Raw genomic sequence first — 15,294 nt, 5'->3', positions numbered from 1 at the left:
GACTAGAGTAAAAGTGTCCGTGCGCTGGGTTCCTCGCTCATCTAGGGTTAAACGTCATTTCTTTTACTCACTCTGAATGTCGGCACACTGAAAATCAGGGTACACATGACCTTGAAGGGCCAGGAGGATATAGCCATGCCAATAGGGATAAAAGCACCCTGAAAATGAAACATACAGAGTCCAATAATGACAATTATTGTAGTCATTCACCACCTGACATACCCAAGAGCAAACAATAGCTTTAAAAATAGTTTATTTCCTCCTTCACAAACACTTGAGCCTTCTGACCATTATGCAAGGCACCACGAATTAAATTAAAACGTGTATTAGAATGTATTTGTCTTACATGATTCAAGATAAATGGGACTTTAAAAGTGAACAGGTGCCGACTGTGGGGAGTTGGGCATGGAAGCAGGCACCAGTACTGGGGGCACGTGCTTTCCCACGGTGTCCACTGCAACAGGCAGTGACCAGCATGTGTCATCACATGAGCCGTGATCCGAAATTAGCACATCCTGGAGAGGGGCTGCATCTCCCGGGTTCTCTGTCTGTACAATAAAATACGTAAAGCACTTCCCTAAAATACAAAGACTTCTCTCTAAGAGTCTTGGTACCACTAACAGAGTATGATTATTAAGCATCTTCAACGTGGTTTTCATTACAAAAAAAAAAAGTTTCACGTAAAAGCAAAATCCAGAAACAGAATTAGTATATGTTTAAAATCTGAAGCCAGGCTGGCTATTTCTGATCATTTTTTCCATTTCTTCCAGTGTTATTTATAGTGATAAATACGCACCCAGTTTCCTACCAGTTGAAACACGCATGAAACACTTCGCTCTGAGCACCATGATTGCCTTTCAGTAGTCTATTTGGGACTATAATCCTAATCCAAGAAGAGCAGCTTTAACTTCTATCCAGACTTGCTCCTTTCCCCCAAAGCATGTAGTGTTGACCAAATCCCAGTAAATGTCAGATACAAACACAGGTTTGTGAGCAGAGGCCCGAAGAATGATTATGAATAATTTCACAATGATCTGGTTAAGAAAACACACAGAAAATGAATGATTTCACCTTATAAAAAGCCTCGACTTGAATTTAAACAAGAGATGGAAGTGAAAGGAGGAACACCGTTTCCATGGGAGACAAGGCGCTCTCCACCCCGGCGGTGCTCTTCCTACGGGCCTGCGCTGGTCACGGCTGAGGGAGATGCCGGTGGCTTGAACAGAGGTAGGTAAAGTCCAAATTTGTTTTCAATCCCTGCAAATGTTGCGACTGCCAGTTTGTAGCCTCCGACGTGATCAGGATTAGGAGCAGGCAGTATGATCCTGGACTTAGGAACTGGCTCTGATCCCATGGGTTTCCTAAGAGAAAATCGGGTGAGAATCTGCTGTATCATTTTTACCATGGTAAAAATGACATTCAAAGGCTGTGAAAATTTGCATCACATAAAGGAGCTGTGGCATTCTAGTCGGTTGTATGTTCGCCTTGGAAATGAGTCTGGTTACGCGATTTCAATATTTTCCTACATCTTGCCTATTTCATCACAGGAATCAGAGCGACGTAGCCTTCTTAATAACAACTGAGCACTGGAGGGGCTGCAACTGGCTGCAGATTTAGCGGAATACTTACATGCCTCCGAAGTCAACATAGAACCATCGCTGTAGCAATTCATACGTCAGCAAAGTTACACCAAACTGGGGGGAGGACCGAAACACACGAGCTTTGAAGAAATGGGGAAATAACAGATATAATTAGGTTTTTAAAAAAATTTATCTGATACGAAAGGTTTAGTTAAGAACAAATTATTTCCCTACCACCAGCTCCTTTCCACAGAGCTTTTGGGCCTTCTTCCCGCAGTATTTTCCTGAAGCAGTCCATCACTCCGCTGTAAGTGGTTTGGCCAGCCCGGGCGGCCACCTGTAATCGCGTCTTGATAACATCAGCAGGGGTCACTAAGGATGCCGCGGGCATACCTGCAGGAGAGGCACCACCATCACAGTCTGGTCACATTCGCACTATATAAAAATCACTGTGCTTTCAACTGCTGGCCGTGGAAAGAACGTTAAGAGTCTGATGAAATCAAATGCCTCTTCTGCTGTCCTCTCTGGGAGGCACAGCCATGGCTACCCTGTCCGCAGTGATAGAGGCTGTGCAGACATTCCTCTCCTCCCCCAGGCACCCAACCTCTTTGGAATAGGATTGTATTCGTTAAGGGTTTTAAGGAATTATTTATCAATAACACTATTTCAAGTGGAACAATGGAGAAAGCTTTTTTTTCCTTTTTTCTTTTTCCCATCTAAATCAGAAACTTGCAAAGTTATTAGGTCCGATTTTCAGAGGTGAAGTTTCTTATGCGTTTCCTCTTCACGCTTTTCTGTGGCTGCTGGCAGTCACACGAGGTGCCTTCTCGCACACATTCAACCACCCCCTATCCACCAAGGCCTAACCTCTCCAGTTACACCAGAAAAAGACTTTCCTGAGGGCTAAGCAAACACTGTGCATGTGTGTGTGTGTGTGTGTGTGTGTGTGTGTGTGTGTGTGTATGTGTGGGGGGGTGTGGGGTAGTGACCAGGGATGGCGACTTCTGCAGATAATACGTCAGGATTCCTTTTTCCTAAAACTGACATCTCCAGAAAAAATATTTGACAGAAAGCTGAAAATTTATACTGGCTGATAATCAATGAAAAAGGAACAACAACAGCAACAAAACCCTCCCAAAATTACCAATGGCAAATTTTTCTACAGTCATTTTATCCAAAATGGGGCAACCCATGTTTAGATTTTTTAAAAGCGAGACTGTACTCAGAAGACACTGTCTCTTATGGTTTTATTACTTTTCCATTATGAACCTATTCCAAACCAAATTGGTCAAATGCAGATGCATAAATCTCCTTTGCTTTTTTTAAGGCTTAATAATTCTGTAAGAATTTCTGTCCAAACCAACGTGGTCTGGCTCACAAGTACATCTCATCCTTCTAACAGACAGCTTTAAAGTTACAGTGTGTGCGTGAGTGTGTGCGCGCGTGCGCGTGCCTGGGGAAATCTGCACCGTACACGTGTGCATTTATATTACTAAGTTGCATCTCTTCCTCATCCATCTTTACTGAGCTGCTCACAAACACTCATCTTAAGTAACTTTTTTATAAAATACATCACATTTTTTGCATGTGAAAAAGCTCACTTTATATCCAATGCTTCACTGGATAAGTCATACTGAATTTCCTATTAACTTGGAGGAATTATTTTAACTTTGAGCCAGGAATTTATCCTGCAACATAATGGAAGGAAACATGAAAAATGCTTAGAAACCCACTGTGTCCACACCACCCATTACATTTTACTCCCTGGTTTAGAAAGAGTTTAGCAAGGCTGCCTGCTTTAGGCACGTAGTAAAACCCTCCTTGTGACAGTAAGGAGGCATGTCCAAGGGACAGTGGGAGACACACAGGCAATAACATGGGTAGAGTCTCCTCCAGTTAGTTTTCCTAAGTAGTTCCTTGTTATGGAAAAAGAGAGAAGTACTGGGGGGGGGCAGGGAGGAAACATACTGATTATGAAATATGCCAAAAGAAACGGGTGAGATGCTTAGTAAGTTGTCTGGCGACTTACTGATTGGAGGTGGTGGTGTGTGTGTGTCGGGGGTGGGGTAGGGATGGGGGCTGGAAATACAGCAGCCTGCCTGGGACTCTCATCATCTCCCACCCACCCTCATCTCGCCCAGGCTGGCAGCTGTGAGGGCTTCGGAGTTACTGTGGGTCTCTCTGTGGATGGGGGACTTCTGGTGTAAGACTGGCTAAAACCCTGGGAAACAGCCTCAGGCTGCTTCAAAGCAGGAAAGCAGTATCTGCCAGAAAGAGCTGGGCCACCAGAAATCTGTTGATTTTCGGGGGCCAGGGTTGGCAAAGACTCAGTAAATTTGCCTCTCCCGGCTTCCGAAAGGCTAAGACAACATTGACCAAGAGGTCTTCCTTTTTCTATTCCCAAAGATGGGGGCGCAAGAGTCGTCTAGGAAACAGAGAGGCTTCTTCCAGGTTCCTCAACAGCAGCCTGCCCCATGCTTCAGTGATGAGACAAATAATGAGACCTTGCAGCTACCCACTACCGCTGTGACAAGAACCACTGGGGCTGCTCTCCAGCCCGACATAAAATTATAACTCTTTAAAGGGGGCTCAGCACCTAGAGAGTAGAAGTTCATTTACAACAGAAAGAAAGCACAACCAGCAAAATACAACTTTGGGGCAAGAAATCTGCAATTCTTATAAATATGCCACTAGCATTTGTAAAGAATGTCCTTCTCAGTCCACGGAATACAAAATGAGTATCTATTTATTTTGGATCAAGGTGAAGAGTTTCACTAATTCCCTCCGCACCCTTATCTATCGTATCTACTTGATGGATCAGCTTCTGAGAGACGTGTCAAGATTTGGAATGAGAAAATACGTTCTTATCATACTGTTAAGCTGAGGTTTTATAAAACAGCAGTATGTTGATAATACACAGCGGCTGATGGCAATATACCGTGAAAGGATTTCGGTTTAACATGGAACCAGAAGGTATGAGATGGAGATTCGCATGCACGCTTCCAAAGAAGAACGGAACTTGAGAACTGAGAGACTGATTTTCCATAAATGCTTGAGTTGCAGAAGACTGAGATTTATCTCCTGACCAGTGAACATCTGGCAAGCAAGGTCTCCCCATCCTCAAGCCAATGAGTGGATCGCTTGGACGCTGGCTGGACCCCCGTCTTGCACTCCTTGCCCACAGGCTCGCCTGCAGCTTGTCATGGCACGTGGTTCCTCCGCTAGTCCCGAATAAACTCAATTCCTGCTCATTCCAGCTTGCCTCAGTTTATCTCTTTATTTAGAGTGGCACTATCTTCTTAGTGAGTTTTATCTTTTGTGAGAGTCAAATATGCCTCTGTGCTTCTGAGTGCTATTTTTAAACCCTGAATTCCATTTAGTCTGACATTAATATTGCTAAACTTGCTTATTGTTGCTATTTGCCTAATACCTATTTTTCAATCCATTCTCTTTCAGTTGTTCCAGGTCACTGTTTTCTCAAACTTCAGATGACTAGATTTCCTTTCACCACTCATCTAAAATAGGCATTTGTTTTTACTAGGGGCATTGAATCCATTCAATTGTGACTGTAATTGTGGCTATTAGATTTATTTCTGCTATCCTGTATTGTGGCTTTTATTTTCTCTGCTTCTAGTTGTTTCCTGTTTGATCTCCACCCTTTCCTAATTTAAATATTACATAAATTTATCACAGAAGCACATTTACAGCATGTACAATAAATTAGCATTTACGTGCAACCCTCACCAATAAGCCCCTCTTACATAAAAATACATATACTAAAGTCACCAGTTATTTAAATCTACTCTCGGGTTTAACTTTTATTTGCTCTGTTTCATACATCTCACATTTGCTTCTTCCTTAAACTCACTTTTCACTTTGCTTCAGCAGTGTCTGTAAGGCGTAACCTCTGAGTTATGGGAGAAACGAACTTGAGATTTGCCTTCCCTCCTGAATGCTGGTGTGCCTGGGAATGCCATCAAGGTTCCAGGCATCCTCTCCTTGGCATTTTGAAGGTAGCTAGGACTGCAGATGAAAAGGGGAGTCAACTTTTATTACTGATTTGTTTTGAGTCTGCCTTTCGTACGACTTCTCTCCAGGGAACTCCTATTAAATAGATGTTAGACTTCCTGGACTAATCCTACAGGTCTCTTACATTGCTCTTCTTTTTTATCTCTGTATTTTTGCTCCATATTGTAGTTCTTGTTTTTGTTTTCCCATGACTTCATTTTCCAGATGTAATCTGCGCTTTGAGGATATCCATTCTATCATTCAGACCATTTATGGGTTTTTAATTTTGGTGAACCCTTTATTAATTTTCAAGAAAGCTTCCTTAAGATTGTTCCTCTCAAGGGGCACCTGGGTGGCTCAGTCGGTTAAGCACCTGGACTCTTGATTTTGGTTCAGTTCATGATCTTGGGGTCGTGAGATCAAGTCCTGATCAGGCTCTGTGCTGGGTATGGAGCCTGCTTAGAACTCTCTCTCTCCCTCTCCCTCTGCCCCTACTCCCCTCTTAAAAAAATAATAAAATAAAAAATAAAATAAATAAAAAACATTTAAACGTAAGATTGTTCTTCTCAAATCTCTCTGCAGATCCTAATTATAGTTCTTAAAAGTTCTCTTCTTTTCTCTGAATTGCCTGTTTTCCTTGAAATTCCTCTGTTTACTTCTCTTGTTGGTCCTTGTCTGAGGGACCTCTGTCTACCTCTCAATATTCAAGTTCAAAGAACAGGCTGATTAGTGTAGCGCTGGTTTTTACCACCGCCCAGGTCAGTTTCCTCCGCAGGCTCCTCTCCTGAATGGGAGGGCCAGCAATGGGCTTTGTGGAATGGGGGAGGCCTGTAAACTAGGTACAAGGGGGTAAGGTGGCCTGGCAGGGTTGGGACCTTCCAAGTCACTGGAATGTGGAGCACGTCACTCCCGAAGTAGAAGAAATTATTTCATATCCTCCTTGGGAAGATCTACCATTCGTTTATTTATTTATTTTTGCCATCTGGGATGAAGGTCTGGAACCTTAAGCCTTACCCTACTTTCTCCCAGTTCCTTACACTTGCCCTGTCCAGGCAGGTGATACCTTGCTTTGGAAAACAGCTCTGGGCTTTCACAGCCTGGATTCAAGTGTTGCCTAAAGCTCCAGACAAAAAGGAGCAGGGAGGACCAAGCCCCACCTTCCCGTGAGGAAGGCAGGTCTTTAACTCCTGTTACAGATTTACCTTGAGCCCCTCCCCCACTCGGTATTCCATCATGCGCTCAGAGGTTACAATTCTTTGTCCTTACATTAACAGCAGTTTTTCCGGCCAGTGGCCTGGGTTGTAGCACCCTCCAGTCCAGTTTCAGACTCAATATGCTTCTGTTTCCTGCCTTCTGAGGGCTGGGGCTAACATTTTCTAGTGCCAGTAGGAGTTTTAAAAAAATGTGCTTTCTGACATTTTCGGGTACTTGGGACAAGAGGAGAGAGGGATGAGTACGCTCAGTCTGTCACTGTGATTCAATCTCTCCGTTACTTTTTTGTTTAAAGGATCTAAGAATTACTTTTAAATTATCTTAACCTTTGTGTGCACATCATTTAATAAATTTGTGTCAATAGTACTTCTTTCCTAACTTAATACTTTTAATACGTTCGCAAAAGCATGCTGACAGTCACACATATTTAGCACTTCTGTGTCTGTGTACTGAACAGCTTGGAAAGACACTCCCAAGTTATAACTTAGTCTAAGTTGACTTATCCCTTATCTCATCACTGACAATTAAAATCACCTGGTATGACGAAGCTCTAGAAGTTGAGAAGTGCTGGACATCCTTTATTTGAGATTATCCATAAGCCATACTGAAATGCCCTTCGTGAATCAAAAAGCAACATGTTCATTACAGGGAATTAAAACTTAGCTTCTTAATTTCAGGCTCACTGCCTCAGCTCTCACCTTCTGACACACTAAGGCATGTTGGGCAGTGAACGTCAGTTAGGCTTACTCTATCCTGTGAAATACTGGAGATGTTCCCAGTATTTATAGGTAGTCCCAGTTTACAACCAGATACATAAACCTAAAAAAAAAAAAAATCAATATTCTCTAGGCTTTGAGATCTCTGTTAAAATACTGCTACATCAATCTAACTTCCAAATAGAATTTTTAGAGAAAGACAGCACTTAATGAATAACCGAAATTACTATAAAAATATAGAAAGCATGATCATATTAACGTAATCCCAGACCCATCTTATTTATAATACAATTGTTCAACAAAACTATATGTTCTCTGTGTAGGAGAGCAACTTAAACCCAAAATATAAGATTATATTTTATATAAAAATACACATAAAAATAGTAACAAGACATTTCTGTGTTTTATAATAAAAAAAGTTAGTGGTCAACTGCTCTTCATTGTGCTTATTTTGAGACAAGCTTTTCTCCTTTCTCTTAACGACACAGCTCCCTACAGCCCTACTTCCGGGGATTCCGTGCCCAACCCGCCAGTGGGTCTGCTCCTGAGGAAACAGCTTTGCTCCCACTGGCATCCACAAGGGGCATGTGGAGGTCCGACCCATCTTCTGTCCAACAGCCCACATGTGCGCAATTCTGTGCCTGCTGCCCTTCTTGACAGTGCTGCACTGGACACGACACATGTCTACATAGAAGTCTGCCTGCCCTTCTCCGCACTGAATCCCGCCATCTGGCTGAGCCTGCCGGCCAAGGTTCTACCCTGAGCAGCTGGTTGCCTGCTTCTTCCTCTGACACCTGTTAACTGCTTATCACTAGATACAGATTTTATGTTCATCCTGTAACAAAACACATTACTTATTAATTCTGATACATTTTTAGGCATTTTTATTTGGATTTTAAGCTAAATAATCACTTGCAAATAATGACAGGTTCCTATCCCCTTTCCTAATATTTATTCCTCTCACTTCTTTTTCTTTATTTTACCACATTGAATGGAACCTCCAAAATAAGCCTGAAAAACAAGGATGATAGACACATCCTTGTCTCATCCCTAACTTCAATGAGAATGGTAGCTGTGACATTTGCCACTGGCTTCCGATATTTACAATTAAATTGAGAAAGCAGCTTTGTTCTCATGATAGAGTTAATACAGATTTGAGGAATATGCAAGACCATCAAGCTTTGAGGTTAATCTGTTCTCTGAAGAAAAAAACCAATGACAGGGCTGCCTGGGTGGCTCAGTCATTAAGCGTCTGTCTTCGGCTCAGGTCATGATCCGGGGGTTCTGGGATCGAGCCCCGCATCAGGCTCCCTGCTCAGCGGGAAGCCTGCTTCTCCCTCTCCCACTCCCCCTGCTTGTGTTCCCTCTCTCGCTGCCTCTCTGTCAAATAAATAAATAAAATCTTTAAAAAAACAAAACAAAAACACCAATGACAGTCTGTCTTGTATTTTCCTGTCCTACAGGGAAGGAGAAGATGGACAATAAAATGAAAAAAAAAGCATGGTGGCCAGCTCCCAAATGACTCTCAACGACCTTCACCTCCTGTATTCACACCTCTGCCTCTGTTCAGTCTCCCTGTACGTTACACAGGGCTGATCGGTGTAGTCAACAGGGTGGTGTAGAATGAAGGAGTGTGACTTCCAAGGCTTGGTCACATAACACATGGCAGCTACAAGTATGCTTTGCTTTCTTCCCCTTCTTTTTCTACCTACCCTTCTCCCCATCCTTTCATCCCTCTCTGACCTGGCTCTGGGGGACGTCAGCTACCATGTCACAGGAACATCCAAGGTGACCAACAGTGAGGCCGTGTGGTAAGGAATTGAGGCTTCTTTGCCAATGGCCATGTGACTGAGCCACCGTGAAAGTGAATCCTCCACCTTCAGCCGAGCCTCTGGCTGACATCTGGCCTGCAACCCCATGACAGATCTTGAGCCGCAGGCACTCAGATAAGCCACTCCCAGTTCACAGAAACTGTGAGATGATCGGTGCTTGCAGTTTCCAGCTGGCCGGTTTTGGGGTAATCGGTTATGCAGCCATAGATAATGAATACAGAAGGTATCTGAAAAACAACTCTGAAAGATACTGGGATGGCCGCAGGGCTAAAACAGCAGCATGCTCCAGTTCCAACTTCCAAGAATAACGTGGTAACGCATTAAAAGCAGTCATACATTTTACTAGCAAACTCACTTTAGCGAATCTATTTCTCTAAGGAAAATGACCCAGAATAGAGGAAAAGCCTTTAAGCACAAAGATGTTTTTTTACGATATAATGTATTTAAATTTCTTTTGAAAAAAAGTATCTAAGATTGAGGGTTAGATAAATATGCAGCAGTTATAAAACTAAGTTTATAAAGTTTTAAAAGACATATAATATTATCTAACATTTAAAAATACTTATTATGTGCCAGGTACTTTCTTGGATCTTTACATTTTTAATTTATTTCTACTGATCTCTATAATAATCTTATGAGACTAACACTATTCTTCACCCCATATGCAGATGGAGAAACAAACAGAGAGGGGTTACAGAACTTGCAGATCACACAGCTCTAATTGGGAAACTGGAATGGGAACCTGCCTCGTCTGGCCCCACAGCAATCCGCCATGAACCATCTCGCTGCGCTGGCTAACAGTGCTTCAGCTACGAACGTAAGCGAAAACCACATCTCCACAGTGTGATCATAACTGTTAAAAACTATGCAAGGAGAAACAAGTTAGCAGAAATGTTAAAGGGGAGTTATGTTATACAGTCATGGAATAATAGATAATATTTGCTTATTTACCCTTTCAATTACTTTCCAAATATTTTACAATTAGCAATATTACTTTCCTAATCACAAAAATAATAGAAGGAAGAAAATAAACCTTAAAAGAGAAAAGAATCTACTAGTAATTTCTACGGCTCTGGCAGCATGGTTTACTTAGGAAATATCTACCCGGAGATGAAATCCCTTCTGGGTGGCTATCTTTCTCTAAGGGAAGAGTTAAAGGTGCTATTTTTGTGGTGTGAGGAAAACACGGCTTGGAGAGAGTCCTAGACTCTGAGCTCTAATACATATTTTCTGGTTTTATAACTGATTTCTGGAGTAAGTTGCAGACCGATTCTCTTGGATTCAATGTGATACTGGCTGGTATTTATTGGGTATTTACTGCATGCTAGGCACGATGCGAAATCCTTCACACAGGTGTTCTCACTTGCACCTGACAGCTACACTCTGTAGTTGGTACAATTATCGTCTCCATTCACAGCCACAGCCTCGGAGGCTTGGGAGAGGTTAGGTAACTTGTCCATGGAACACACTCATCAAGTGGTGAGGCAGTTCTCCCCAGTAGCTCCTCCCTCATTTCCAGTAAGTAATGCACAAAATGCGTTGTATTATAATTTTTGTTTTAAAAAATACTCATTTAGGTCCATGTAAAGGACATAGAAAAGGATACGGTTAATGAATGGCTAAATTGGGATTAAAACTGGGAATTCTGTAGTCTAGTCTCAAAATCATGATTTCTTGATAGAGGCAGAGTGGCTTCCTACGAGGAAGGTCCCTGAGGAGCCAGGAAAGGACAACCCTGCTTCATTTACCAACATCACCACTTTTGAAAAAAGGGATTAAGGAAGAATTAAAGAGGAGCTCCCCGGTTCCTGCCTTCAGGGGCTCCTTAGGCTACAGGCAGGCCCACAAACAGCAAACAACTTCTCAGAGCAGGGGGTTGTTCTCCTGAGACTCAGCCACATATCCCTGATCAACACCTGTATCAAAAACATTTGGACCCAGGCATACCATGATTGCCTTAGGGTCTGTTAACTCATTAAATGTTTGCTACCACCTGGAGAGGAATCCAGATTGTTCAAGCCTTTAGGGTCTCTGAACAAGGAGCATCAAAGATCGAAAGGATTCCTGCTGTGGCCATCATCAAATCTCCTCTGGGAATTTACACTGGGATGTAGAAGGCAATGGGCCAGCCCCTCAACATTTATTTATTTATTTATTTATTTATTTATTTGTTTGTTTATTTATTTATTTATTTATTTCTATTGACATATTCACTGTAGCACTGAAAACAAGAGTCATTTCCATCCGGGGCTCAATAAGGATATCCTGTTCCTGTGACACAGCTATGACCAATCAGGTATCTCCTCAGTCTGAGTCTTGCTGATTCTATGTTACTTTTGACTAAATAACAACTACTGCTGGGGAGCCTGGGTGGCTCAGTCAGTTAAGCATCTGCCTTTGGCTCAGGTCATGATCTCAGGGTCCTGGGATCCAGCCCCATGTTGTGCTCCCTGCTCAGCAGGGGAGTCTGTTTCTCTCTCTCCCCTTGCCCCTCCACCACTCGTGCTCTCTCTCTCTCTCTCAAATAAATAAAAACTTTAATAAATAAATTATTTAAAAAGTTATTAAATAATAACTACTGCTTACATTCTGGATAAGCATTTATGTACTATTTTGGTCAGACACCTTCCAGCACAAGTATTCAAAATTTTAAAACCTTCTAGCTGGACTGTTATCACCGTTTTACTGTGAAGTGAAACTATGAAATGATACAGAACTTAGAATTCAACAATACCACAAAATGCACCATATGTTACTGAGCCTTTTCTGGAGTTAAGAAATTAAGCTTGCCTAATCTAATCTACCAGAAGATTAATTTCTTCTCTTTTCTTTTCAGTAGCTATTCAAAGCAACTCTAGCCGCCTCATGTGTACCCTATCAAGAACTGTAAGCAAACAATTCCAGGGCACTGACATGGGAGGGGTGGGGGGAGGCGGCAGGGGGGCGGGTAGAACAGGGCTCTGGGAGGGCCACTCACCAGCTATGGCGCCAGCCAAGAGCAGGCTTCCGGGACTAACCTGCCCATCTTCGTTTGCAAAGGAAGCCTTCACATGAGCATAGCACGGGAAGTAGATGGCCGAGAAAGGAATGTCCCGCAGAAAGCATGCTTTGGCACCCTGCACATTTGAAAAGGAAGAAAAACCACATGAAACACATATCCCATTGAGAAGATCAAGCTTTTCTGGAACTTACCTCAGAACAAAATATTCCTGGAGGAGACCAAGTTTGTACTCACAAGTTGAAAGGGGAACAGAAAAAAAATAACCCCGATTCAGCAAGTAATAAATCTGAATTTTGTTTTTAAAAATAAAACTAATTTTATTGTGTGGTGTGAGCAAGAAGGGGATCGTTCTCATTTATTCCAATGATAAGATTTCGATTCAAACACTTTTGGAACTCTGCCTGCAACATCCTTTTAAATCCCTACCACTGGCAAGTCACTCACTGGCATTTCAACGAGTATCTGTTCTCAGAAGATGGGCAGTAACACCAAGGTACCCCTTTGTTTACATACTAGGAAGTAGACAAATTTTATAGGTGGCAGGGGAAGAGGTTTGTTTTTTGTCTTGTTTGAGACTCTGATGAAAGTGTTGGACTCTTTCCCAGAAAAAATTACACATACGTAAAAAATTATATACCTTTTCAAGGGGTTCATGGATCCCCTAATTTATTCACATACTTACCCCTTCTCCTCCAGGGTATGAAACATTGATAAATGCTTGTTCTAAAGCTTTAAAATATTTACAATAATTCCTACCCATTTAAGAGCTGTGTGTAGAGCAATTAGCAACTAGAGCAAAGTCTTCAAATAATTTCTGGTGCCAAAATAATGCACGGGAAGGCCTTGAGAACTGGTGTGTGCCCAGAAACGTAGCATTCTGATGAAAACCACAAGACATATATTGTGTCTCAGGCAGGCTAAATGGGAAGGAAGTCACCCCTTTTCAACACCTAATGATTTAATACCATTTCTTTCACAGATTTCTAATACCTAAAAATTTCCACTAAATTGAGAGACTCTTCAAAGAAAATAATGAATCCATCCAGATTCAACAGATCTAGCCACGCCCAGTGACATTTAGTAAGGCTGAGTGATGCTGGATCTCGGGGATTTCTGCTCGAAGCTAGGCTCCACTCTGTCAAAGTTCCTAACACCACACATCTGTTACTATAGCCTTGGCTTTCTGACACCATCATCACACTGCTGACTCAAACTGAGACTGTGGGGAATAAAATCCCTAGTCTTTTTCATATGAATCGCTATTAACCTAGGGATACTGTAACTTACTTAGTTGCCTTAAATAAATAACATAAGCAGGGCTTTGTCTCATCCTAGTAAACTTCATCTTAGCGTGGCCCAGGCTTCTAACCAGAACAGATGCTTAGAATCGGGATTCTATCATGCTTGCTCTTCCTCGGTCAACTTACCCATGGATGTATTAAGATATCTTTGTCCATTCTGTATAGATATTCAAAAAAAGGGGGATGACAGATCTACATAGTCCTGCCAATAGACCCACACTTCAGTATCTTGTCTACCCTCAAACTGTTAAATGCCTAACTGAAAATAAGAACCACAAAATCCACCACACCCAAATTCCTCCTTTTATATATATGTGCAAACGGATGCCCAGGATGATTATTAATCGATCAACTGCACATTTCCTAAGGGCCACACTAATGGTTTGCTCAGGGGACATCCTTGGAGGCAGTGCCAGAGACAGGTCTAAAACTCAGGGCAGGACTCTCAAATCTTTCCACCCCCCACCCCCGCCGTCGCCCCCTCAGCTTTCTCAAGGGGGAAAAGTACAGTCGAATGCCAGGATCCCTGCGTAGCATCCAGTCCTTCCCTTATGATCAGTTAATGTGGGCAGGTAAGACCCTCACGTGGCTGTTTCACTGTTTACTTCCTTTGCCTCATTTGCCTCTAAAACTTCCTATAAATTCTGCTAGCCATTTACTCCCTGGCAGACTCTGTTGAGGAAATATTCAAATTAGATGCCAAATAACCAATTCAAATGAAGATCAGTTAAATCTTCATGCCCAGCTCCCTCTATATAGTAAAAGAAACACTGCCATATTACTAGCTTTCTAAACAAATGTCTTTGCAGTAATTTTTTAGGCTGATACAATTCTTCCTCCCACAAACCTTGCTTTTTACTAAATCTATTTAATTTTTACTTTTAACCTCATCTCCCAAATCTTCACATCGGAGAGCCAAACTTCAGTCTATTTTTTTGCTGGTAATATTTTTCCTTTAAAATGTTTTCTCCCCCCGATTATAAAATATTAACTGCTCATCACAGACAATACAGAACAGCATTAAACATTTAAATTGCCTACTCGTCACCACCCAGAGAAACCACTGCAACTACGTGTTTTGGAGCGTTTCCTTCAACAGGAATATTAGTAACTATTATCGTTGAGACCGTCACTCTGTGGTTCTGAGTTATTCTTTTCTTCTCCTTAAATTCATGGTGTATGGTTTTGTGGGTTTTTTTGGGGGGCGGCGGGTTTGGAGAGGAAGGGACTGGTATGGTTTAACGTCTCCTTCATTACTCAGCCATATTGCCTAAATTTCCTTTCTATTTGTTGTCGGCAAAACTCTACGGTCATCTTTGGTCTTAGCTGTCCTGTGGATTAGGCCCCGCATTCTCACCCTTCTCAAAGTTTCATAATGACTTCACTTTCCCATTTTCCTCTCCTTGGTCAGTCTGGTTCCTCTCAGGTAAAGCTGCTCAATGCCCCATGCATCTGATCAATCAAAGTACTATCACTCTGCAAATACCTTGATGATTGCTAAGCTGCGAACATCAACTCCTTGAATATCACCTCTTCATTCACTTAAAGCCCAAATACCACCCCTTCCACAGAGGATTCGTTAACCAGAGGGCAGACAGGGAGTGAATTCCACACAACTCTACGCTGTCTGCGCTTTCTCAGTGC

The 15,294-nt window shown here is 42.2% G+C and overlaps 1 protein-coding gene across 3 annotated transcripts in view; it reads right to left on the bottom strand.

The window, feature by feature from the left end:
• Positions 1-236: 236 nt before the first annotated feature.
• The window catches only part of SLC25A13 (solute carrier family 25 member 13), a 173,149-nt gene continuing 158,091 nt past the window's right edge, over positions 237-15,294 (bottom strand). For all 3 annotated transcript variants that reach the window (XM_045793200.2, XM_045793201.2, XM_087861058.1), the window contains 4 exons: positions 12,326-12,464; positions 1,815-1,973; positions 1,630-1,720; positions 237-1,361 (listed from right to left, as the gene is read on the bottom strand). In XM_045793200.2, coding sequence (XP_045649156.1) covers positions 1,175-1,361; positions 1,630-1,720; positions 1,815-1,973; positions 12,326-12,464 — 576 coding nt within the window. In that variant the 3' untranslated portion in view covers positions 237-1,174. The remainder of the gene's footprint in view (positions 1,362-1,629; positions 1,721-1,814; positions 1,974-12,325; positions 12,465-15,294) is intronic.

Source organism: Ursus americanus, chromosome 3 (assembly GCF_024610735.1).
Source record: "Ursus americanus isolate L20-20 chromosome 3, mUrsAme1.1.p, whole genome shotgun sequence".
In the NCBI taxonomy this organism is placed as follows: Eukaryota; Metazoa; Chordata; class Mammalia; order Carnivora; family Ursidae; genus Ursus; species Ursus americanus.
Note: the sequence above shows the minus strand (reverse complement) of the source record. Positions and strands in the feature narration are given on the sequence as shown.